This window comes from Phalacrocorax carbo, chromosome 6, assembly GCF_963921805.1.
Source record: "Phalacrocorax carbo chromosome 6, bPhaCar2.1, whole genome shotgun sequence".
Lineage (NCBI taxonomy): Eukaryota > Metazoa > Chordata > Aves > Suliformes > Phalacrocoracidae > Phalacrocorax > Phalacrocorax carbo.
In genome coordinates, this window is record NC_087518.1 from 19,384,884 (window position 1) to 19,412,316 (window position 27,433).

The window sequence follows — 27,433 nt, forward strand, 5'->3', positions numbered from 1 at the left end:
ATTTATTTTGTTCTTTATTATTTGAGTTAAATAGAGTTAATAGAGTTTAACTCTATTAAGTTAAATTTTTGTGGTTAGGCTGTACTAGAAACAGGTAGGAAGCATAGATTGTTGTGCTGGGCTTCCTGAGAAAGACAAACCTGGTGACTTGTTGGGTCACATTATTCATCTACTACCTTGTGTATTCAAGGAAAAACCCCAGATACTCTTCTGATGATGTGACTGTTTTTGTCTTGCCTAAGTGTAGTTAATAAGACCCATATCCAAGAGTTTTAGAAGACAATTAAAGCCTTGCCAAGTATGAAAGACAGGTATGACAGGTGAGTACTCTTGGCAGACAATTTCATTTATTATGCAGCTATTTGAAGTGGCAAGCTGCCAGATTTCCACTTACAAAGGAAGATAATTGCCTAACAAGGTCACTGGGAACACGGAATACAGTGGGATAGGATTTATGTCCTTTTGTCGTTTGGTAGAATAAGTTCTTTTATTTCATGACATGCTGGAAGGACCCGCTAAGCTGAAATCATGCCAGTTCCAGATGCTGTGTGTGTATCATGTCTCTCATTGCGCGCCAGAAAAATGAGTTTATGAAATGTTGGAGTGTGCCCAAATGAAGATTAATATGCAACCTACAACTGGGTCAGTCTGTAGTTATGTGGTAGCATCCTTAAATGTGTAAAGGCTGGAGGAAGGTGGGAGTTTTTTGATCTTTTTGTCCTTTAGTTCTGTGGGAACTCTATTTTTTTTTGTTGTTGTTGTTCATTTGCTTAAACTGCTCTGAAGATAGTGTCAGTAATTTTTCCGTACTTAGTATTGTGTTTGTGATTAGAGTAACTCACGCTTTTCCAGAGAATTTTCACAGTGTCGTTGAGAGATGGAATTATCTTCATTTTAAAGGAGGGAAATTCTTAAAGGAAAAGTAGAAGATTCTCATCTATGTAAGATGCTAATCTCATCTTTTGTTTTTAACTATACCTGTTTCTCCAGAGTACATTCCAGGTGATTTCTAGCCATATCCTAATAAAGAGCTGAAATTTTTTGGATGAAACTTTAAAACCACCTCTGTCCCTTTGAGGCAGAAAACCTGCCAAGTCTGTGGAACTTCAATGTGGTGATTAAAATTAGACAGTTGCAAGTAACTGCAAACACGTCTGCTAATAAGAGATGTTAAGCAACTTCAGTGGAGTTTTCTAGCAGACATGCCTGTAATGCATGTCAGAGGCTATTGCTATTTTGAATTAACCATTTGGGTAACAGAGGTCATAACTTAATTTGTAATTGTATACATAAGTACACAGAACATGGGAACTACCTATTAACTGCTTCTGCATTCTAATATCTTTTTACTGTCTCATCATTCAAAAATGTATTTTCAAAGGAAGAGGAGCGATCTGAAAGTAGTACATGCTTATGTAGGTTAAACTGCATGTATTCAGATGGATCTTTATCTTTTTGATGCCACACTGAAATATATTTATGATATTCAAATAATGCATGTGGAATAGACATGATCAAGTGTCAGTCAGCTTCCAGAAAAGTTGCCCAGTGTTTTCTCAGAAGGCACCATTCTTCAGCTTCTTGGCAAAAGAGGGACTGCTGTTTGGAAATGAGCCAATGATCTATCTAATGAAATTCTGCAGCTCAAATAATGATCAGCACCCAGTAGAAGGTTAAAAAATACTCTAAATATCTGGTTTGCTGCTTTTATTTTTTTGTTCCTTCTGAAACAAAAAGCTGATGGCTGGCCTCACGAAAAGATGGGGGGAAGAGGGGAAAAAAAAAAAAAAGGCCTGGACTAATGGCTTGAAATGGAGAATTTATGGAAGAAAAAGATCAGCTGAAAGACCTGCTGCTGCAGTTAGCTTGTCCGTGCAGAATTATTTCATGAGAAACAGACTACAAATGTAATGAGAATGCCTGTGGCTCTGTTCATGATAATCCTGACATCCTGAACAAAATCTTCAGTGTTACTGAGTTCTATTCTAACCATTTTTTGCCCCAGAAATATGTTTTCATTGGCATAGCATTGTAAGACATCAGAATGCTGGGCTCTGAAAAATCTAAACTTGCCCTTGCCTCAGCAAATGGCAGGCTCCTCCATGGGACTACTGTGAACCTTTGAATGAAGTTGACATCTTATGGTCCAAACAGTTACACATAAGCTATTTGTTCCCTTACATTGTGGAGTGCTCAATTCCCAAGTCGTATCAAGACTAGTTTTTTTCCAGACTGCTTAATTCCTAGGTCTTCAAGCAAGGCATTATCAGGTAAAAATTTTCTGTATCGTATCAGTCCACTCATGGTGTTGTTACTTCTTGTTCTTTACTTTTCTTTTTTTAATAAATTGCATGTTCCTGTGTACTTTCATAGCTTGCTTCAGCAGGAGTATGTATGTATGTATACTATGCCAAAAGGAGTGGTTTAAACCACTCCAGAAGTGATAGGACCTAACTGAGGTATGATGAGAGGACAATTATTCTTCTAAATATACTTAATTAGGGCTTGTCACTTAAAGATATGAAGACTAAAATCCCTGGTAATCCAGAACTTGATATCCACAGTCTGCTAGTTTGCTGGAGACAGAAAAAAACTTATGTACTGTGTATATCCCAAAATCCAGGCCATCAAGGTCTGTCCCCTGGATGAGTAAGAGATAGGTGAAAGCTACCAACAGAAGTAATATTTTTAAGTTCTTCTCCATCTTTCTCTCCCACCTTTTTTTTTGTTTTGTTTTCTCTCCTTCGCTAGATACAGTTGTCATGCAGCTTTCTAAACTGTCATAACATTTTTGGCTTTCAAATGTGTTGGAGACATTTGTTACTCATCTACATCTCTCCTCTTTGCACTGTGGGTTGGCTGTTACTGACTTCCCTCTGCACACTGTGTGGTCCAAAACATTTATGTCACCTATTAGCTACCAATGAGGAAACAATCTTGAGTTCTTAAGGAGCTCTGGTTATGTCTATTAGGTGATCTTAAGTATATGCAGTTTTGCACTGCATATACTGTTGGCTCTCAATGTAATATTTGAGCATTTCTCTCCTGTTAGATGCTTAAACATTATTTATGGTGTGTTTGTAAACTTACAGGCAGAGTGTCTGGGAATGTTTGGTGCGTTCCCATAGAGCTGAACAGTATTTTGACAGCTGGTTAATGCCACAAAGCCTACAGTGGCCTCTCTAGCTGCGATTTTTCCACCAGTTAGATGAATTTTTGGTAGTTGTTATGCAGATATGGCTGCAATTCACAATCTGGATTTTAAAATATAGGCTCTTCCATGTAACTGTTGTTTGTGGGATTGGTTCAGCCCAGGTAATTTTGCTTTCATCTCTAAATTTGAGCCATAAATTTGGATCTTTGTTCCAAGTTGAGCTGAGAGTAGGTGTAACAAATTCTATTTTTAATATTACAGTTTGTTTCACCAGACTTCATGATTAAATCACTTTGGCAAGTATATACATCTTGATTATTAGAGCAAACTAGTGAACAGAGAAGTTAAAGGGTTTCTCAAGGTCATGGCACATTCAAGATCAAACTGAAAGCAAAACAGTACAGTTTAGCTTGGGACCTTGTCTACTTTTATGGACACTAATCCCCCTCCCTGTAGTCACAGAAGTCACTGATTGCTATGTAATCTAATCTCTCTTCTTGTTTATTTTTGGATGTGAAAATGAGGTTTCAGTTATTGTTTGTAGTGAGTCCAACAAATGTTGAAACCTGAAAGAATGTTACTCTTCATCTGTTTCCTATTTGAGAGATGCCTGCTGAAATTAAGGTGAGCTAGACATTTGTACCGGGATGAAAAATTAAGGACCTTAGCTGTTGTGTTCCTCAAGGTAAAGGATTTGGATGAGCTATTGTGAAACTTCTACCAAAATAATTCCTCTCTTGTGAGTAAGGAAATGGATAAAAGAAATGAGCATGTTTTAAGCCTGGTCTTGCCATTTGTCTGTTCTGAATAAAGACTGTCTTCAGGTACCTTCTAGCCAGGTAGTTGAGTAGAGAACATAAACTCTTGCTAAAATGTACTTTGCTAATGCTGATTAATATACCAGGAAGAAAATATCGTAAAATAAATTTATCTTTCTATTTTAAGTTCTCTTCTTCCACTTTCCTGGGTATTTCCATATTCCATCAGTCCTTATATTTGGCTTGTTTTACTTAGTGTTATTTATTGTGAAGGTATTGGTAGGGGAAGCTTGGGGTTTTGTGGAGTCACAATTTTGTAGGATAAATAGGTTTTTCTTAACACTGTAGCGTATAAACTGAGGACTTGTCAGTTAAGGTACTATTAACATCTACATCAAGCCTGGCCTCTAATCTTGGCATCCAAAACTAACGTGGTTATGTTCATCTGCCTTTCAGCTCTTCAACAGATTGTCCTTTTGGTTGGTTCTGACATCCAGCCACCCACCAAGACCATATACAGCTCCTTACCGTTGCTCTAGGCTTCACAGGACATTGTTCATGATCTTTCTTAGGAAACATTCGGAGCCACAGTAGTTCTGAACTAGATTATTACAAAGTGTTTTTCATGGATTTGCATTTAAAATCCATGAAAGAATATGAAGTGGACCTAGTATGCGTATTTGGTATGATACCATACTAAAAATAATATTACAGAAATTTGTGCTGTATTTTGCTGGCTGCTATAGAGTTTTAAATAATTCTTAGAGTATGGAATTGATATACTGAGCTCGAAATAGCTCTTGACTTAGTAGGAAGAGGTTTTACTTTTGCCATAATGATAAAATCACTTTTGGTTTTCAGTCCATTTGGAACAAACTTCTTGCAGGGTCCTTGAAAGGAACAGCTTTTGAAGGAAACATGTCTATTATTCTTGATTATAATTTTATAAATACATATCTCAAAGGTGAGTAGACAGTCTACAAACTGCTTGAAATGCCCCATGGGTATTAAGTTTGCTGATTTTGTTTCAGATCTGAAAAGAGCTTTGAAAGAGGACTTTGGAACTTTTAATAAGTATTTGTAATGGCAGATAACCTATCCCTGCAATTCTGAGCGATATACTTACTCAGCACTCTTGGCTCTTGGTTTATGAGTAAGTGAGGAAGTTGGGAGTTGCCACAAGAATGACTCATATTGAGGAGGAATCATAATAGTGTTCCCCCATCTGATCACGGAAGCAGATTAATTAACCTGTGTGCACAATGCATCTTCCAAAAATTATGGAAAGACTTCTTGAAGGAGACAGGATGAAAAATTCTGCATATAAGTTCAGTAACACATTGCTTCAAAAGTAGATAGAATTGCTGTTAGGAACCTGTAACGGGCCATTCTGACACCTTGCTGAATATAATATTGACTCTTCCTGTTGATTGTTTTTGAAATAAATAGTAAAACTCTGGCCTTTAAGACTTTAGAGTATAATCCTTAGAAATTATGACATCTTGCTACTAGTGGACAAGGCTTTCTCTAGCCACCTGGTCAGCTTCATTTTCTGATGCTGATAGTAATCAGGAGTGGACGTATGGAGGTTAGCAATAAATGGTCACAAGCCTGAACCTGGTTCTTTTGACTCTCTCATGCCAAGATCATAAATGTAGTACTGTGTTCCACTGAGCTTTGAGTCTGTACAAGTATCTGAAATAACCATTTCTTTGTGTAGCTGTTGTAACTTCATTAGTTCTTAAAATTCTTTGCTAGAAGAATTTTAACTGTATCTTTTAACCTTGCTGCTGCGAATTGCATAGAGAATCTCACAATTTTCTGTTCAGAGAGCAGAATTTAATGTTTCCATTGTACAGCATACTGAAGGTTCATTTTGAATTAACCAAGAGCCCAAAAATATTTACTGACAAGAAAAAACAATCTAAACAGTGTTTTCTCTTCTGTAGACAGTTTTATTGTACTTGCTTATCCTACATTTCAACATGGTGTTGGAAGTTATAAACAGTGACTGTGGAAACAGCTGTCTTAGCACTGTTCAAGTTTCCAAAGCTGCTTTTGTGTACTGTAACAATAGGAGATTAATGCATAAAATGCTTTTACTTTAAGTTTTTGTTCAAAGACTTAAAGTAAAACTCCAGAACTTCTCAGATCTACTTTCAAGGTAGGTGAAGAATCTATTTCTTGGCCAGTACCTAAACTATGCATAATTTCCCCAGACAGTACTAAATACTTGGTGTTTTTTACTTGTTGTATCTGAGTCTTTCAGAGGTGACAACCTTGGGAAATTTTAACAAAGTCTGGAATAACTAGGGATTTAAACTCTTTTAACTCATAATGCTCCAATTTATACAAGTCTACTAATGTTTACCTACACTGCACTGGGCCTTTTAGGCAATGTTAAGCGTTTTGAGAAAGGTCAATATACAAATCCAGTGTGCTGTGTGATTAATACAGTGTATTAATGTGGGCTGACAAGAATATGATTAGCATTTTTTTTTTAAAGATACTATTTTCAATTTCTCTTAATTTGCTTACACTAGTTGGGCATTCTGTATCTCTCTATCTTTGATTGTAAATGAATGCTATTGCTAGAAAAATGTGTTAAGATTATTTGTGATGACAAGAAAGAATCTATATTCACCATTTTTTCCTACTTCTTCCTTGAGAAGCATTGTTTTATTTTCTAAGTATCCTTTTGTCCTATAAAGAATGGTAGGGCAGATGGAGGCTTTGTTGTTCTAGAGGTTTCTGTGTGGTTTTTGTGGGTAATATCTGAAGTCAGCAATACAGGGTTTATTCTCCATTTTCCTTTTTCATTGTTCCTCTGGAAAAGGAAATGAAAGCAGCTTGAAGAGTCTGTATCATTTGCTTGAGATGTGTAATTTGTTATTACATGCAATTTTTTTTAAACCTGACTATAATCCATAATCCTAACAAAATAAGGGAAATGTTACTATAAAACTGCTGAGCAAATACTGCATGACACTCAGTACTTCCATCAGTAATATTGGAAACACTTTCCTCAGTTTCACTTACACGAGTAGATAGAGAAGTTCAATTTTGTCTTTTGTCCAGGGAGCTGTTATACATATTTGTATATGTTTGGTAGTCAAGATTATATAATTTTTAAAATATATTCAATGAATATATGTTGAATATAATGATTGCTTTATGTAAATATTTTTCTTGTAACTTTTTAAAACTGAAAAAACCCTAGACCTTCAGTGGAACAAAATGTTAGTGTAGGAAGGTAATTATGAAAATTATTCTTCTTCCTCAGGATATCTGATCTCGGTGTATATGACATATATTTGCATATCTTACCAATAACCAGTGTTTTTCAGTACACATCTCAGATGAGCAGAGGGTACCAACAGCTACAAGAGAATCATGTGAGGTTCTTTTCTCCCTTCACATTTCCTCAGATGAATTTTAAGTGCTGTTTTTTATAATTCTGACATTTTCTGACAAAAATAAGTTTCATAACTTTATTTTTAGAGATTGATTTAGTTTTAGAACAGTTAAGAAAACCCTAATGCTCTGATTGGAAAACTCCATCTTGGACAAGGAGATACCTTACAGGAGCATAAAAATTATAATTACAAGCCTACTTTTTAATTAAGGCTTTTCACAATACAAACAAAACACATTTTTCAATATAGCTGTGTTTCAGATCCAAGTAAATATGTATTTTTTTAATAGTCCCACAGAGACAGAGTGGGGTTGTATACTAAAGGCTGGAAATGTAGCTGTCTGCAGCTCTTTCCCACAGCGTTGAAATTCACTGGGCCAAAGTTGATTTAACTTTTGTTTACTCAATACAGGGGACTCTCAAATTATCCATGATGTGGACTAACTTTTCCTAAGAAGTGGGTTACTGGCATCTACTTACCTCTTTTTAGTTGTGTGAATTACCTCTCAGTCTTGGTTACATTACATGTCTGTGGGTTCAGCAGTAATTGCTAACATAGAAAAAGCAGTATTGGAACAGGATTTATGTATTTAAAGTGCTGTAGTGAAAGCAAATATTCAGACCTGTGGGGAAAGGCCAGCATCCTGTGGCCTGTGGAGTGCTGAGTGCTGTAAACCATAAGGCAGAAAGGAGTCTTTTGGGTTAAGTTGTGGGGGGATGTGGCTTGTAAATAACAGGAGAGCTCCTTGCCAGCACCCTCTACTCACTGGTTTGAGCTGTGTTGATGTTCGAGACAGAGGATATGGCTACTGCTCTGTGGAAGTGAAAGGTATTTCAGATATACAAAACACTGGGGCAATTAAGCCGTGATTAAGCAAGCTGCATAGTAAACAGTATAAAAGAGCTGCTTGGCATTCAAGGAAGGAAAGAATCAAGGCAGTGTGGATATAGCTAATACACAGAGGAAAGTTTTGTAGGCAGGACTGGGCAGACTATTAAGGGCAGATCTACTCAAACAAATTACACCATGTGGAAAGACAATTTCCCACTAGGCTGCCTGGGGACATGCAGTGTTTCCATGCTGAGAGTTAAGGGGATCTTCTCTAATTGCTAGTGGAAACATTTGCATTTGGAACTACTAGGAGCATTTTGGTTCCTGTCTGCTTTGCTCCTGTACTTGTAGTCTGTTACCTGCCCGTCCCTTTTAAAATTATGATTGCACTGTAAAGATTGGTAAGAGCGTTGTATGCATGGTATATGCTATTGCCTGAGGAATATTGCGGTTTACAGCTGTTTGGGTTACCTCATGAGTTCTTCCATGCCAGTAGCAGCCATACACCATCCTTTTTAACTATGACATGATACAGGAGGTGCTATTTAGTGATAGCAGTTTGTGATTTTCTATCAAAAGATTGCCATAAAAATTATCAAAAAGAAGGACTTTCATGGCAAAAGAAATATGTACAGCAAAAAGTCAGAAATAATTGGAAGGTGCAGGGAAAGTAACCAAGAGTAACTCATTTATCCATTTAGTGCTGGAGGAAATGATAGGCCATAATGAGGCAGGAAAGCTTGTTTGTAGGAAAATCATTGAATATTCAGTTGCTTCTGTGGTCTAAATGGACATGAGAGCACAACTGTAATTAAAGAGTGTGTGTTCAGTTACCTTTTTGGGTAATCTAGAGGTACCCTTGCAAGTCAGTTTCATAGGTCTCTTGTTCCTGAAAGTATTTTTTTAGACAAGTAATGAAGTTTGTGTCTTTTATCAGTATGTTCATTAGTGCAGTGGCCCAATAAAGTAACAAAACAGATGCTGACTTGCAGTGGTGTTATGTGAAGTTCTTGGGTAGTATTTTGTATTTCTGCATGTGTGTAGTGTTTTGCATATGCAAACCAAACATGTAATTTTAAAACAAATCTCCAGTTTTTAGCAGGATGAGCACTGGAGCGGAAGCTGGAAAAAGACATGACAGACAATGCATCTGCACTCATCATCCAGAAATGTGGTTCTTTCAAGTAGTAGGTATAGCCATTTCTGGAAGGTAGCAGTGGGTGTTCTTGAAGACGCCCAGTCTACAGGACTTCTTACTCTCTTGTCGTGGTTTAGCGGCAGCTCAGCCCCACACAGTCGCTCGCTCACTCCCCACCGGTAGATGGGGGAGAGAATCAGAAGGGTAACGCTCGTGGGTTGGGATAAGAACAGTTTAATAATTAAAATTAAAAGAAACAACAACAGAAATGCAATGTAAAGGAGAACAACGAGAGGCGCAAAGCCCCGGGGGGGGGGGGAAGGGAGGGGAGAGGGGGAACCAACCGCCGACACAAGCCGCAGCCGCCCGCCGACCCGACGCCGCGCCCCCTCCGCGCTGCCACTGCCCCCCCTCAATATATTGGTCATGGTGTCACATGGTGTGGAATGAACCTGCCATTGGCCAGTCGGGGTCAGCCGCCCCCACCATGGCCCTGCCCCTCCCAGCCCCCCCCCGCCACGCGGCAGAGCGCGGGAAGCTGGAAAGGTAGCCGACCCCCACAGTGAGGAGAATTAACCCCTTCTCAGCCAAAACCAGCACATCTCTCAATACCCAAAAAGGTTGAGCATGTCCTGCCATGGTTATCTCTACAAATAAGATTCTGGCTCATCTAAAGCTCCAGGGATTTTTGTTTAGCTTTTTTTTTGTTCTTGTTTACTGTGTTGTGTCCCAGACATGTCAATGCTTAAAGGTTTTCTTCCCCAGTAAGGGTACTAAAATTACACAGTTTTATTCACTTAGTGGAAAATCACTTAATACGGCTATTAGCAGACACATATAGTAATCAGGTAATGACAGCATCCATGTCATCACAGTGTGGAGCTTATATGTTTAAACCACAAAATTCCGGAAAAGGTAAAAAAATGAAAGGTTTGCTGTTAACTTTATCTGGAGCATTAAAAAGGAAGGAATTAAAAATCGTATTATAGTACATCTCACCCTGAGTTTACATTACAACCTGACTGTAAACTCTGTGCTACCTTTAAATAACCCAAATCTCTCTTAAGATCCCTTTATGCTTTAATTCAGCTTGCTGTTAATGAGCTGTGTCTGTTTCTCCTTTATTTTTGGGAATGCCAGGTCTACTGTGGAACTTCTAAATGTTCATTTCCTCTAGAAAGTGATTCAGAGGGGAGGGGACAATTAAAAATTATTTGTGGTTCAATTTTCTTACCTGTTTTTGGAAATTAAAGGCTGAATTTTGAAATTACAGCAGGAGCAAATGCTTTTAATTAAAAATAAATGTCAGTTACATTTGCATCTTGCCAGTTTCTCCTTATCGATCCCTGTGGCCATTCATTGTTTAGCATCATCCTACACATCCATCAGTGTCACTCAGTTGTTCTTATTTCATCTCTTCATTGCAAAAGCGAAAGATGCTTTCACAGGTAGTGATGCATGTATCTGTGTATGGCCTCACTGTTTGTTTTCAATTATTAAACCGTAGAGAAAGTCTTGATTAAGTTGACTTTTATTGGTTATTTATATTTCATTTGTGGTTTTTGGCCTTCACAATCTAGGTAATAATTAAAAAAGAAAAAAACCCAACAAAAACCCACAGGAAAAAATGATTCCTGCCTACCCAGAGCAGCCTTTGAGTACCAGGAAATAGCAAGGAGGAGGGAGCATCGTGCTCAGCAAGGCAGATTAGGCCCGTCTTGCTGTCTAATGTGTGAGTGAAGTAACAAGTATGTTTGTGGACCTCAGGGATAAAATGGCTTCTCAAAAACACAAACAAAACAACCCTAGTAGTGTCAGATGCAGTCAGGAGGGAGGACTGGATCTATTCCTACAACTTAATGAGCAAAATTTTTAGTTCACAAATCTTGTATGCTTTTACTGTAAAAGCCTTTATCAAAATCATGCATCCATGAACTGAATTGTATTTCCCCTGATGAGGTTATCTGAGCAGCAGATTTCAAGTGTGTATGAATGATGATACAGTTCTCTCAGCTAATGAATATTGTAGCTTTCCAGATACTTGGAGGATTAGGTCATTGTGCTGGCAGTAGTATAAATTTCTGGCTTGGAGGCTTGTGCTCTGCGAGAGGCACTTAGACTGCATAATCTGCTGATGTTTTCAAAAGTGCAAAGTAAAAATGTTCTCTAACTGGAATGTTTTAGAAGGCATTTTTTGTATTTCTGTGTTGAATGCCCAGTTTCTCTATTTCCATTTTTTGCAGCTTCATTGTTCATATAGGTACATTAACACAGTACATTTGAAATGAGACAAATTTCCAATTTCCTTTTTTCTTTATAAACTGTAATTGACATACTGTCTTTATGTTATTTGGCTGTTCCAGTGTTAAGGGGAAAGAGCTTTTCCTCTTCGGTGGAAAGTAAAAAACAAACAAACCCTCCCTGGAAAAACCTCCAGTCTTTTGAAGAGAAAGGCGATGTATATTGGGTTGTAAAAGTTTAGCTGAAGTGTTGTCATGTTGTTTTCTGTTTGATTTGAGGATATGCTGTTGACATTTTGTGTTACTCTCTCTGCGAAGTATATAAATTTCCAGGAAACCTATAATCACGCAGAAAATAAGAAGCTTTGAGTGCATAATTATGTATCAGAGAAAAATCTCAAATGTTATATTGAATCCTACATCAAAATACTCAACAAGAGTGAGGATGGTGTTGAAGGATGGGCTAGATCCGTTACTCCTCCGTTAAAGGATGCTAATGGAGTATGTCTGAATGTGGATCCCTGCCCTCTTGGTTATGGTGATACCTAAACAGATACTGTACAAAATATTGGGTTTTCTTTGGCTATTTTCCTTTGGTTTGGTACTTCTGAAAGCTGTATCAGCAGCTCAGCTTTCCCAGTGTGCTGGCTGTTACAAAGATATCTATGAACCCTCCTGCAGAATGACATGTTTCCTTTGGAGAACTCGTATTCATGTGATACACTTGATGTACAGTTTTGCAATTTAGTGTGCTGACTAAATACTGGCAAATTCCTTGAATGTTTTTGAGGAAGTGGGAGCTGAGAGCTAGTCAGGGGCTCAGGCTCACAGAAGGCATCCAGGGCTCTGTTTGGTGTTATAGAGCCAGAAGTGGTGTATAGCTTGGCGCGAAGGTGGGGAGGAAGAGGGGTAGCTTCATCCCTTTCACCTGATAGGTGTTTTTCCTCACACATGGAGGGGATTGTCTTATTTAATTGCAGGGAAAAAAACCCTCTACTTACTCCCCATGTTAAAAAAAAAAAACAAACAAAAAACAACAAAACAAACAAAAAACCATACACCACAACAAAACCACAGCTAGCTAGCCAGCCTTGTTGTATTAATTATTCCATGTTGTTACCGTTGCAACTTATCAAACTATATTAGCTTGCACTATCAGAAACAATGAACAAAGGCTTTGGGCTTCAGGCAGTGTTTCTCTTGCATGTTTTTAATGTCTGATGTTTGGGTTTGAAGTTAATGAAGAGGATTCATTTGCACTTTTGTTTTAGACTTGATTTTGGTAATTGTGAAAAACAGTGTGCCTACAGTGCTTTAATCTACTGTTTAGTATTGTGCATTCACAGAGGAAGGAGAACTTGGGAGTTTAAAAAAAAAAAAAAGTATTTAGATGGCTATTTCTTATGCACTTTGAAAGAACAAGCAGCTGACAGTATTTCCCGTCTGCCCAAGAAGTAGTAGTTGTAGATTATCGAAAAAGCCAATATTTTTGCTCCAAATGTTCTTTTTCCTTTTCCAAAAAAGGACATTCAGTGTAAAATGCTTTTTTTAATCTTGCAGCATATGCTGTGTAACCGCCTGTCCTGCTGTCTATTTCAGAATCCAAAATTTCCTCAACTTACTGACCTTTTGTGTAAAACCTGGATGTGTCTTCCTTGAAACCACTTTCAGTGGAACAGTCAACTCTTGTTACTGAGCTAATCCTATATTATCATATGATCAAATAACTTGGGCTGCATATCTTCCAAAAAACCCATAAAATCAGTTCTGCTTTAGTTCTTGCTTGCCTGCTATCTGCATTCCTCTCAGGCTTCTCAGGAGTTTGCACTGCCAAGATTGAAAGAGTTGGCCTGTTCAGAAAAAGGTTTCTGGTGCTCATATTTTGACAAGTTTCTCATAATAATGATAGGGAAAGCATCAGTAATTTTCTTTGGCCTTGGGTGTGTTGGGGAAGTATCAATAACTTATATGGCAGCTGTAAATTCAGGCAGTTTGGGGACTGCTCTGCATACAAAAAAGGTGTGGAAACTCAGAATTATCTGTGCTTCTGGCCATGTTGGATGAAACCAAAGAACATCTCTTGATACATGGCCTGTCTTGATGAATTTTCTCCAGACTATTGCAACACAAACAGTGACAGATTTTATTATGTCATTGTTTCTGTTTCTAGCCTTGTCCTAACCCAACAAAAGCAGAAGTGTCTGAAAGAAAGTACTGGGGAGGAAAAGAAGGAAATGGTACCTACACTTTTTCTGACCTAGGTTTGTAGGACTCTGTGAACCATTCTATGTGTACTATTTAGAGAAAAAAAAAAAAAAAGGCAAAGCAAACCCCAAAACTCATAGCATTTACATTAGAATTTAGTGTATAGAATTGTCATTTTGAAATTGTGGACCAGAAAAAAAATTTCACTTGGCAATTAATTTAACAGCAAGTAAATTGAATTGTGATGTTGCATTTCTTGTAATCTTTTATCATTTTTCATAGTCCTGTTGTGTAATTATTAAAAAAACATTTAATGAGTATACACTAGTTTAGAAATATTACTACAGAAATTGTAGGTGATTGGGATGTTTTAAAGATGCTCTTTTCCTGCTTGACTTCCTGAAGATAACTGCATTTTGTGAAATATTACCTAATGGATATATTTTGCTTTTATAAGGGTATAGTCCCACAGTTATAATTTTAAGGGTTTTTTTTTAATTTTGTTTGTAAAATCTTATCCATAAGATAGTTTATGAAAATAGTTGCTGAGAATCTTCATGTTTATACTTACATTCTTGGATTCCATAGACAGGTGAATCAAACTGATGATCAAAGGACTGGGAAACCTGCCATATGAGGATAGGCCGGGAGAACTGGGTTTGTTCAGCCTTGAGAAAAGGAGGCTCAGAGGGGATCTCATCACCGTGTACCAGTACTTAAGGGCAGCTACAAAGAAGATGGAGACTCCCTTTTTACAAGGAGTCACATGGAGAGGACAAGGGGGAATGGACACAAGTTGCTCTTGGGGAGATTCCGATTGGACACCAGAGGGAAATTTTTCACAGTGAGGACAGTCAACCACTGGAATAATCTCCCCAGGGAAGTGGTTGATTCAGCCACGTTGGACACCTTTAGGAGTCGTCTGGACAGGGTGCTGGGCCATCTTGTCTAGACTGTGCTTTTCCTAGAAAGGTTGGACTAGATGATCCCTGAGGTCCCTTCCAACCTGTGATTCTGTGAAATTAATAACTGGAGTAAATTGAACCATTCATAGGAGATAGTTGTACCTTAATGGCTAAACCTAAATAAAAGCAAGAGTGATCCTGATGCAGGTGCAGTACTTTTAGAGCATTCTCCTTTTCCTGCAGGGGCCGACATGCAATGTGTGAGTTTAGGCCTGGTCTTTTTGAGAACACTTTTCAAACCCTCTGTGGATTTTAAGCTTTCATAGAAGCACACCTGCAGATAACTTTTTTTTTTGCCATCTCTGGCAGCTGTGAGCGTTCAGCATCATGAGGTATAGCGATTTGGTGTTGGTTATAAGTATGTTTTTCAGGATTTAGTTGGATAGCAGTAGTGCAATAGTCAGTAGTGCTTAGGGAAGTCCAGCTGATGAAGAATGTTGCGGTGTATCTTCATGACAAGGGTAATAACAGCAAATACAATAAGCTTCTTATAAAGTGACTATTTTCAGACTGACTTCTTCCTACAGAGCATCCAACAGAGGCCAGGGCTTGCAACAGAAACTGCTAAAATTCTCTGTAGGCTAATTGTAGGTGTGCAATGTGGTAGTGGTTAGCATCATCACTTTGGTTTAGTGAAATGTCCTACAGCATAGGTATCGTTTCTTGTCTCTTGCAGATGGGATTACTTTGATTGTCAGCTGAAAGAATACCTGTGAAGGGAGTTCTTCAAGAACCACAGCCAAGCTGTCTGCTTCGGGTGAGTTTTTCTGTAATGTAAGCATAAAGCAGCATACCTGAAAGAAAAAAACATAACATGCTCATTAATGGTGTGTACAGGTGAAGGATGCCAAATCACACTTCAAGCATCTCTACTTGCAGGCTTTCCTATATTATTGCCATGAAAGTCGCATAGTCACCATTCTAGGCCGTACACAAAGAGGAAGGAGCTCCTTTTTCATGTTTTTGAAAGTGATGTGGGGTAATAAATTGGAGAATTGTTTGTTGCTATCTTTCTTGAATGCCAGAACAGAGGACAGGAAACCCTTGTGTAACAAAAACATACCTGCAAATTAGAAATCTATATTTTTGCATCTTAAAAAAGAAAAAAGGTACTGCTGCATCTTTTCAGGGAGGAACACCAATTGGTCAGCTATGCATGGTGCTGGCTACTAGTGTTGGTGTTCTCAAAGTATTTGTGTGGCCTTGGAAGCAGGCTCAGCAAGGAGCTAAGCAGAAAGCAGTCATTTCCTACCACCCAGAGCAATTCTGTGAGACAGCGTGGAAAAGCCATGACCTGCGTGTGCAGCTTTACGTCCATTTGCAAAATGTAGTTCAGACTACAAGGAAATTAGATGCTCAAATCAGAGGGGGTGTTTTCTCATTTGTATTTCTCTTGGGTATATAGTCCCATACCAGTGATGGAACAGTCTGTGCTCTGTTCGGGCCCATTAGTTTTTTTTAGTCTCTTCAGTTGTCTGTTGTTGGTGTGTGTCAGCATTTCCTCCAGATGATCCACTGCTTTGATGTTACTTCCTGTAAGTGTAAAAGTCACAACCATGTCTCTTGTTTCTGGATTGTGCTAGAGGTGGCTTGCCCTCACTATTTATAACAAGGCAGAATTACAGCAACAAAGGAACCCTGACAAGTAACACCTTCAGTTGCAGTGTGAGTCACCGATAGCTGCTGTGCACTGTTGGAAGGGGAGAAACTACAGAATTTACACTTTGTCCCTTGTGTCTGTGTGGAGAAGATTTTTAATCTAATGCGAATTTTGTGCTAGCAAATCATGTGATAATTTTCCTTGGAGTATTTAAGATTTTAATTTATTGTGAAATTTTCTTTAGAACTGCATGTTACAAGAACATCCATGTGAAAACTGAATAAAACTAAGTATTTGTTCATCCAGCAGAAGTCGACATGAATGAAGTGAAGATGTGTTTTTCCCCATCTCGCTCCATGCATGTTATATTTGATAGTAACATGGTTGATTATCTTTCTATATTAAATAGTCAAAAGCTATCAATTTTAAAGCTTCATGGAAATTACTCTGGATTTTGCAAAATCTGTCCCAGATAGCACAGAATGTGGTTTTAGCTTACAACAGGGCAGATTAGGGTTCCTTAACAAGATGAACGTTGTGCTGGACAGCATCCAATGGTGTGCTCTGAATCAGTGTGGCCATAACCATGTACTTCATATGGAATAATGTTAGTAGAAGATTTTTCCCCTAGTTTTTTTTCAGATTGCACGTGACTTTGAAACTGTTTGAGGTATTGAACCTGTAATTTAGACTTGGAGTTGCATCTCAGATTTTTCCACCATTTAGTTCAGATAAAATCACACCCTTTGGGAAAACAGTTTGGCTTTAATACTTCATAGCAGCAATACAGATTGTATGGGTAGATTTTACAATATCCCTCAACTCATAGCTGGTGTTTTATAGCCATTTCAGTTCTTGACAGATACAGCTCTTAAAACTAGAGTCAACACGTGTTCTGTCACTTTTGAAATAATCATGGAGGCTAGAGAGGGCCTCTTGTCTGAAAGGCAATAAGCTAAACATATGTATTGGTTTTGATATTTTTGCTTTTCAAATGTGACAAAACTTTAGAGGAGTATATTGAGGAGGGATTTTGAAAAACTGTTGAATTAAAATTAATCTCTTTCATTGAGTTTCACTGCCAAAAACAGTTTTAGTGGGGTATGTTCTTGTTTACAGCAGTACAGCTGATACTTGTCAACTATCTTACTGCAATATCTTAGCATAGACAAGAACTGGAAAATTTACCTGAGGAGCAAATCCAAACCCTCCTTTCTCACTGAATCTGCCTGCATCACAGTATAATCTATCATGTAGAGTGAGATTTTGCAATAAGCCACTTAAAATCTCTGCTTTTGTGAAAAAAGCGTAATGTTTAAGGCTAGAGAAATTTGGCAGGAGCAGGTAGTCTGTTATGTGAAAATAAGCTGTTGAGATGATTTTTAAGTTGTTGCTAAACGGGAAAAGCAAGTTTCACAGTGACCTTGGGCTGAGTGCATTTGAACATCATCAGAAATACTGGGATATTGGTGTTTTCTCCTAACTGCTTGAATTGCTTGTGTGTAGCTTTTCTGAGTGAGCATTTGAGATTGCACTGAAGCCAAGTACAATGAAACTAAAACAAATAACCATGTGCAAAACCAAGAAGCAGAGCTGAAAATGTGGCATTCAAATCATTTGGCCCTCAGAAATTAGGAAGATTGTGGGATTGTTCAAAATGCATAGGCACTGTACCTGTTCCTATCGTATCTGTTAATTTGGAGTTAAAGACGTAAATGTCAGCGCCTTGTATTCTGTTTCAGGACTAAGATTGGCTTGAGTCAGATGGTCTGAGTGAAATAACGCAATTGCTAGTTTAGCTTTGTCAGTGCTTTCCAATTTTTTGTTAGTGTAGTTCCAGACTTACTGGAAATTGTGACTTCTAGCTAGGCTGTCCCTTCCAGCCAGAATTATCCTGCAGTCCTGTGGTTCTGTCAAATAAACTTTCCAGTGGGAGCTACATGCTGACCTACCCAGTTTGTTTCTACCTGTGGCCTAATTGGGTCTTAAAGCTGTTTCCCCAGAGGTGAATGATGATTAAATCCGGTTTCTTTTACATGCATATTTTAGTGGTGACTATATGTGATCTGGTGTTGGCAAGTTATGTAGCTAGTCACTTGAGGGTACTTCCGAACATAGTGAGCGCAAGGTCTCTTGAGCAGCTAAAATGTGTTCCTCATTAAAACCCTTGATGAGCATTGTGTTTACATTGCATTTGTGAAGGTGAAGCATCTGGTAGCATTGGTTAATTTTTACAAAAGCTGTCTGTTTTTCTTTCTTTGTGAGGTCATCTCAATCTCCAGTCTCATCAAACAGTGCTCCAGGCTGCAATAACCGGTGGATTAGCGGGGGAGGTTTGTTATTTTATTGCAAGTCTGGATGACCTTCTGTGTGAATGTGAATTATAATCATGGCTTTCAATTCTTCAGTGGTATAAGCAATGTTGCCAAGTAATCCTAAACCTGCTTTCTAACTTTGTCCTACTTTACAGAAAAGAAAGTAGGGAAACAGTTAATAAAAACTAGCTCAATAAATGTTAGAGTCATAAACCTTTTCCATTTATTGCGAATGGTCTCCACATAGGGAGTTTGCGTGATGTGCAAATAATGATGTGAGGAGCTATATGCTGTCTTGCTGCAAAGACTCTGATTTCATAGTCTTTTATCTAAATGACTGTTCTGAGCCTTAAGAGCTATAAGGGGAATGTTAATTGCTTCCCAGGTGAATGTCTTTACATTAAAAAAAAAAAAGCAAGTATATGCAGGATTGCTTGAAATGTGCTTCCGAGTGCTGCTTGACTGAGCTACAACCTACAGTCAAAAGGCAAGCTCAGCCCAGTTTCAATTGTTTTTTTTTTTTCATCATCTCTTCCTGTTACCTGATTAACTGTTTTCTCCTAATCCCTCCTTCTCTGCATCCTTCATTCTCTGATAGTACCAGCATTCCATTGCTGTCAAATAGCTGGTTTCTCTTACCCTTTGAATTTTTCTTCACAAAACAATATTGACATACAAGCTACAGGGCTAACTACATTGCTGAAGATGCTGTGAACTGTAAACTGAAATCTGCTCTAAGTTCGGGAGCTATTAAGAATGAGGGAAGACTGTAGTGACATACCAGATTGCTGACTTAGAAATTACAGGTGTTTTGGATTCTTGTAATTCCTGACAGTTTAAACCAGTAGTGCTGGAGTCTTTTCTACCTCTCCCTCTTCCCTTTGCCTCATATGTGCAGGTATAGAGGCTCACAGTTTGAATCATTAGCTCTGTGATGCTTCCTGGGATTAGTGCACTGCCACCTGAAAGCAGTGCTTGAATAGAAGTCATGTGATATTATACTTGTTTCAGTTTGGTGGTGGTATTTGGAATGTACATTGTTTTCCACATTAAGTATGAAAAACAAAAAGCACACGTATCCAGTGAAATATCTAGGTTTCAGAAATTTCATTTATCTAAGTGAGAAAGTAAGTGTGAACTCGTGTATGGACCAATTACTCAGGCTGTTAATGTAGCTCATGTGCTTATACGCAGTGCAATTACTTGATCATGCCCAAGGACACGTTACCCTTACTATGCATCTGGTAGTGTTTTTTGCTGCAGTGTCCAGAAATTGTATGTAGGTTCAGTAGTTTCTCAGATAATATTTAAAAATAGGTTAATCAAAAGTGTTCCTTTTATCATTTGATTACCTACTCAGGTGCTTAGAATCCTTTCAGGGATTTTTTGAGGCTGTATAGCAATTAAAAAATGAAAATAATGTGTACCTAAAGAGCAACGAAATGGTTGTAGACTTTAGATGATTAATTTTATTCCTAGTTCCCCTTCCTTGCATTGTGAGAGATACTGGGAAAGGAACATGTGGAACAAACAAAAACTCTTCTTCCTCCCTTTTATCCCCCAACCCGCTCTTCATTCCAGGTGTGAGGTAAAAATGTTTTAAAAAAACCCAACAAACCCAAACAGTCTGTCTATTAGTTTGTGAACTACTTATTTGATAAGAATGTTTATATATTTGTGTGTTGATGAATAGGGTCTCTGTTTTTAAATTAGCAAGGTCTAAGTCAAAGGTATAACTGCTACTTCTAACAGGATATGGTTAAAGGGATGTCTTAAACTCAGTCTTTGTATATATTACATTTTTTGTTTCAGTACACGCCAGTTTTACTTCAGGCTCGTGGTCTTAAAGACATTCAAGACTTGCAGACTTTATAGTATGGGTTGTATCAGCTATGTTGGCTGATGAGAAATGTGTATTGCTTTCTTACAAGTCTCAGACCAGGTCTTTTATTCTGATTTTTCCATGTAGGTTGTGTATCATTGTGAGCAATGGCCCCCTTCTTACGGATATCTTTCAACTCATTTGAGCTGGGACCTGTGCAGAATCAAGGGGAACAACTACAGCCTTTCTGTGCTATCAAGATGAAGGAAGCATTGACTACAGGTGAGGTTACAAATGGTGATGCTTTTCTGAACGTGAGTTTTTGAGAAATACTGCAATCTCTTTTAGTCTGTGAATGGTAATGAGTCCTGCTGTTCCTGTCATGCCAAGCACTTCAACATGAGCTTTTCTTTCAGAATGGGAGAAATTACAATAACTTTTGTCTCTATTCCCACCTTAAAACAAGACTTCTTTATTAGTGCTTTCTTGTACTGCGGGCAGAGCGCTCAGCACTTGGTAGGGAGAAGTCTAAGCTTTTTAGTTTCTTACTTCACCACCAACACGTAACTATTCACAAAATACATGGTGAAGCTGCTTAAATGTCACTTTTGTGTGGGTTAAGGTGAGTTGTGAATTTTGCATGACAAAGTTTTGTAAATGTTAAATAAAGCACTGTTCTCTCTGGTTCCACCAGTGACAGAGTGTGCTTGCAGAAGGTCTGCAGGGGAGTGCCATGAAGAGGGATATGACCAGCAGTAGGTTTGAGAGAACCATCCTCAAGCACAGAGTAGTAAATAGTCTTTATTGAATTGGAGGATAGGTAACAATGAGAAATGGTGGTGGTGTAGTAACTGAGGCATTTTGGCAGAATTATTTGCTTGGAATGACTTGCACCCAAGGTCTTGTTAGCACCTTCCTCTTGAGCAGGCCCTCGGCCTTCAAAGACCACTTCTTTACAGAAACTGGTCCAAACGTTTTACAATATTTTGTGACATTTAGCTAGAATACACCACTGTAGTCAAACAGAGGGAGTTGATATACTGGGTCCGTGGCCAGTACTGCAGCCATCTAATCCTGCATTATGACTCTAGGGCTTCACAAGACATCAAAGAATGCAAGAAAGCATGAATTTTCTTCTTCCTCACAACATGATGTGGGTTTTCCCATACCGCTGAGGTAAAAGTTGCATTTGGACTTTAAACACAAGGCACAGTGCCCCTTCCAGAAAATGTCATCGAGCAAATGTGTTAAGCTCCAAAGAAGCAGTTTCCTCATCTGTTGGGAGAACCTCTGAAGAAATTATGTTGGAAGTGTTGCAGCTGTCACAATGTGTGGAGAGGTGGCAGTGGCCTAAATATATCCACTTTTTTTTTTTTCCAGCTATCTCCTTTTGGGAAGTATAATTGTCCCAACATTTCTCCTCTTTGCATGTGTCTTTGGAGTACTAAAAAATGGGGAAGGAGAGTGTAGTGAACCTTGGAGCAGTGGCTGACTGGGGTAATCAGGAAAGGAAACTGATGCTCCTGTTATCGGTTAGACAAGATCCAGGATAACTTTTGTTGGATTTGCATGCTGAAACATGATCAAGGAAAAGCTTATTGTATAGGAAGAAGAAAACCATTTGCCTAATGATTAGGCATTAAGCCAATTTGCAAACATGTAAAATGTTTTGAAGCCAGTAGTGTTAGCAGAGAAACAAAGGAGGCCTTGAATACAGGAGAGGTAAGAACAGTGTTCTTTAAGACTGTTCTTTGCTGACAATTCAGTGTTCATTTGCAGGCAGGCAGTGTGATCCATGACAAATCTTTATTTTAGTTACAAAAGCAGCATGGCCAGGCTGGAAGTTGTTGCCAGTAATTCAGGTGACTTCTTTAAGGTTTACATAGGGTAAAAATGTATATAATAACTGATGAAAGCAGATACTAACTGGGACATGGGAATAGGGATAGTCCTGTGAACAGACTGAAATAATTCTCTTCCCCCTCCAAGAATCCCGCAAAGAGTATTACCAACTCTTCTGTAAACTGCTGCTACTTCTTTGACAATAACTCAAGGTTTGCAGGTTCTGCAAATAGGTGCAATTTCTCATATTCCCAAGGATGCCTTCTGAAGCGTGCCTTTTTTATGAAGGGGTCTTTAGCAATCCAAAGAATAGGTTAGTGAAAAAGCCTGCTTTTAATTTCCCCCTGCTTTTATTGTCCATCCTAATAATCTCTAAATTGTGTTTTGTTTGAGCTTTGCCTATATTTTTTCACCATATTGACAAATTCTTCCATAGTTAAGAATAACAAGTACAGGGCTCTGAGTTTTTCTTTCTGCAGAGTTCCCCAAATTCAAGATAAAAACTTGTGACTGAGTAGAGGAGGAATGCTCAGGTTTGCTTTGCAATGGAGAAGATCCTCAGGTGGCTGTTTCCGAGCATTTGAGAATGCCGTTTGGCAAGCAGGTTTAGGTCTGCTTGTCAAAGCTGTAATTTGTAATGCAGTTGTTGGCAGGCATTCCCTAATAAAGAAGTACAAGGACACTATTTGCTACTCTTGTTTGGATAGCTCAGCACAATTGAGTGGAGTGCATAGAGCAAGTTATTAATGAATGAACAGAAACTTTGCCTTGAGTTTCCAGGAAGATTTCTGAATAATAAGTGTTTAATTCTTTTTTTTTGTCGAAGTGAATATAAATTCTATTGCTAATTTTGGGAGACAGACCACACTGCAACTTCTTGGGGGAGGGTCCAACTATTTAATCTGCTTTGCTACTGCCTTGATATCGTAAGAACAGATCATGTATTTAGGGGGAAAAATGGGTCACTGAAAGCTGGAGTGGCACTTAAACACTTTTATTGCAGAAAATGATCTTAATAAACAGCAGAAATTGTGTAGAATTTACAAAACTATATTCATTTACCTGAGCACAAATGGGGAATAACTGGCTCGGCAGCAAATCACAGAGGAAAACTGGGGAGGTAGCATTGCATGCCAGAGTCACAGTGAAGAGCTGGATGTGGTTGCTTAGGAGGCAGCATCACTTTGGTTGTGTTGAGGGGCCTGTAAGAGAGACAGATCTAGAAATATGCTAAAGCTTGTTACAGATTGTGCAATCACCAGCTCTTTTCTGTGCCTGAGGTAAGGACAGGAAGAAATGAGCTCAACTGGTAGCAAGAGAAAGTGAAGTTTTGTATCAGGAAAAAATCCATGCAGTGAGAACAGTGAAGCACCATAAAAGTCTGACAGGAAGGAGCCTGCAGAGAGGGTTTCATGGGAGGCTGGGTAAATGTTTTACACACACACACACACACACACACGAAAATTTTTTTTTATTTTGTTGAGTTCAAGTTCTAGATTACATTATTTGGCTTTACAGCTTCTGTCCCTTTTTTTTGTGGCTTTCAGAGAGAGGAAAAACTCTAGTTCAGAAGAAACCTACCATGTATCCAGAATGGAAATCAACTTTTGATGCCCACATTTATGAAGGACGGGTGATTCAGATTGTTCTCATGAAAGCAGCAGAAGAGCCGTTATCTGAGGTGACTGTGGGTGTGTCAGTCCTGGCGGAGCGGTGCAAGAAAGGCAATGGCAAAGCAGAATTCTGGGTAAGGAAAAAGATTAATTCCTTAAACTTGCTTACCTCATTATGTTTCTTTCAAGGTGAACGGATGCCTTACACCCTTTAAACTGTGAGTGTTCAATCCCTTTAGCATGTGTGGCAGGGCTTGTAAGAATTATTTTAGCAGAATTTTTGAAGCAGATAATGTACAATCGAGGTTCAAGAAATTGACAATAAAATCCATGGCATTAGCGTTTGAAATAATGGCATATATCATGATGACTGCCTATTTCATAAAGCCTAGCAGATTTTATAGCAAATAGCAGATGTTTAAATTTTATCTGATCATTATAGTTCATCCAGAGAAAAAGAAAGGTGAAGCTTGTTTCAAGGCATTTCTACTTAGAATTTCCAATTTTATTTATTTCTTCTTAGAATAGATTTTAGTTGGCTTGATACTGCTATAATGGGGATCCTTTAAGCCCCATTTTTATTATCCTGGCATCTATTCTTGCCCGTGTTCCAAATAATTTTTCACATGTGAAGTCAAGGGGTATGGCATCTTGCAGGTGTCATTTGCTCCTGTATCATACTGAGTACAATTCTGAGAGTTGAACTCAGAAATATAACAGGGGAGGTAAAGTTAGGATTTGATGTAGTTTTAAATTTAGAAATACACATTTAGTCTAAAGACCAGTAGTTATTATTAGTTGTCAAACTACATAAACCCAAACGACAACTTTTAAATAATCATATGTGAATTAATTTCACACTGTATAACTCAAATAAGTATAAAATTTAAAATATAAAATATTTTTGTTTTGTACGTCTAGAGAGGGGGGAGGAAGTGGCAGAGGCAGGGGGAGACTCAAAATGCTGAGCCCAGAAATCTGAAATGCCAAACATACTGTTTTATTCATTTAGTTGACGTATTGTAAGGAATTTTTAATGAATCAAGGGTTTAAGGATCTCATCTTCGTAAAATCCTATTCTCTAGCTTCTTCTTCAACTTCAGACCCCACTGAATAGGCTTAAATAGATACAATTTCTTCTCCCCCTTTTTCCCCAGCCCCCTTGATAAAGTTGCTTAGAACCTGGTCCAACAAAAAGGGTTGTAAGAATGCAATGAGACATTGTTGTCCCAGAGAACTCTATAAAATCTCGAAGCAACTCTAGTGTCCTGAATATTCAACATTTCTCCAAATGCAGAAATAAGATTCAGAGAGGAATATCAGGATATCGTATAATTTGGGTTAGAGCTGTCTAGCTAGGTGGGTAGGTGCTACAAATAGTCTTGCACATCATCCAGTTGCATGTAATACTGTACTCCAGACAGCTTGCCTAGAAACCGCATGCATTTGCTAATGCAGAAACTGCCCATCTTTATATTTCGACTACAGTTAGTGCTAAGGAAATACTTGCTAGATGTGAGCAGGTATCCTTAAAACCTCACACATAGTCTTGTATTCAAAGCCTTCTGAACTGGAGTATTGCTGAACTTGCCCAGAACATGAACCCTATGGGAGACAACCTTTTCATTGGGTAGACTACAGCAGGATGAGCAGGGAGTAACAGGCAGTGCCTGATCACCTCCAATTTGATGAGCATCTGATTTATCACACAGTTGGCAATGCTGGGCCTTCCTTTGTAGGGGATGGATACATGAAGCTCTCTTCTGGATATATGAATGCTTTTCCTGAATGCTGGATATGAATAGGAGGGAGTGTGCAGTTGTTGCTTAGCTTAGTATGGGAATACTTTTTTTAAAAAAAACTCCTATTCTCTCTCAGGTCCATTTTTGCTGTAAATGGCAGGATTTTGCTCTGATTATGTGTAAATTTATCTAGCTATCTCACCAGCAGATCTCAGAAAAAAAACATTCTTAAAGGGGTGCTTGATATTGAAGGAGCTTACAGATTTTTCTGCATCAGTAGGATCTCACTGGTTTGTTTTCTCCTGTTAATGTTCTAAAATCATATGCTGTTTTTTCCACATCTTAATTTAGAATTCTGAGACAAGAGCAATTACTCAAAAGAGTAGTTAAAACTAGTAGTGATCAGTTTTAGTTATCAGTTTTAGCCAATTCAGTGGTCTGAAATCCTCTGCTTATTATCTGTAGAAACAGGTACCACGTAGATGTGATCAGTGTTACATTTCCTCTCTACAACCTCAGTCATGACTTGGACAGACCATCATGCCCAGCAAAGAGAAGTTACTTAGCTTACCATAGCCTATGAGGTTATTTTTGTGTATGGAGAGACAGCCTGTCAGTAGTAGCTGTAACTGAGGTCTTTGGCTTCTTTAAGCTTTGTTGGGCAAATGGTTTTGAGTGTCAGATATTACCCGGAAGATGAAAATTTAGTCATTATCCCAGTAATGGGATTTGTAGGGATATGTTCACAGGTGTATCTAATGTAATTGTGTGGGTTGTTCCCCCCCGCCAGTTTTCTCCTCCCAAGTTGTATTTATGGTTCACCCAGAGATACTTTGCTCTGTGCTGAAGTGAAGACTGAATCAGACTCATTCATGCTTAATAGCTTCTTACCTTTTATGAAGACAGCAGTTTAAGAATTAGTGGCTACTTTCTGAGCACAGGAACTTACCTCAGCTATTGGCTTAAAAGGCATTTGTTTTTGCTGGTCTGTAGAATTTGCCACAGAAACAATGTGTAATGGTTTGAAGGGGAAAGTAAAATAGATTTTGATGATACCACTGTTTCTCTGATTACAGGCAACAGTATTTGAGATCCCTATGGTTTGTACTCTCAAACATATAAAGGATTGTATCGACTTTTACAACTGGGTTCCTGTGCAAATTGAGTCTACTAGTAGTAAAAGCAGAAGCCAACAAACTTCTTTGCAGAAATGGAAAAGGGACATGAAAAAACAATGTGAACTTTGACTGTGCTGAACTTCTGGGTAAACATCAAAGCAACACAGCACACTAGTAAAAGAAATAGAATAAAAGCCCCTGATTCAGCTGCAGCAGTGAGATATGGAGGAGGCTTGTAATCCAGTAGTTACTGAATGTCATACTTTGACTCCCTAGAAAGAGCTGTTTAAATTCCTGAGAGTTTCATTCAACCACATACTTCACTGTTGGTGTCTTTCTTTCCATAGCTTGACCTACAACCTCAGGGGAAGGTGCTGATGGCTGTGCAGTATTTTTTGGAAGATACAGGTAATATCAACTGTTTATTTTCAGTCAACTATGTAAAAATAAAACTTTTTTTCACATTCTTTTTGTAGAACACAGGATGTAGCTCAAAAAAAAAATCAACTGGTGTACTGAGTAGAATTTTCTGATTTTATTAACTTGATTTTTTGGGGTTGGTCATGGCTGCATTTGCTCACTTCTAAATGCCTTTGTGCCCTGTATGGCTGTTGCATTTAGCCACTTTTGGGTCTTTACTATGTCTGTTCTCATGTTCTGATGTGACAGAAAAG

The 27,433-nt window shown here is 38.3% G+C and overlaps 1 protein-coding gene across 5 annotated transcripts in view; it reads left to right on the top strand.

Moving 5' to 3' along the window:
• PRKCD (protein kinase C delta) overlaps positions 1-27,433 on the top strand; it is a 66,573-nt gene that overhangs the window by 16,574 nt on the left and 22,566 nt on the right. For 4 of the 5 annotated variants that reach the window (XM_064454045.1, XM_064454047.1, XM_064454048.1 and 1 more), the window contains exons 2-5: positions 15,384-15,464; positions 20,592-20,726; positions 23,834-24,033; positions 27,107-27,167. In XM_064454045.1, the coding sequence (XP_064310115.1) occupies positions 20,612-20,726; positions 23,834-24,033; positions 27,107-27,167 (376 nt within the window). In that variant the 5' untranslated portion in view covers positions 15,384-15,464; positions 20,592-20,611. The remainder of the gene's footprint in view (positions 1-15,383; positions 15,465-20,591; positions 20,727-23,833; positions 24,034-27,106; positions 27,168-27,433) is intronic. The other variant, XM_064454046.1, reaches the window with a different exon arrangement.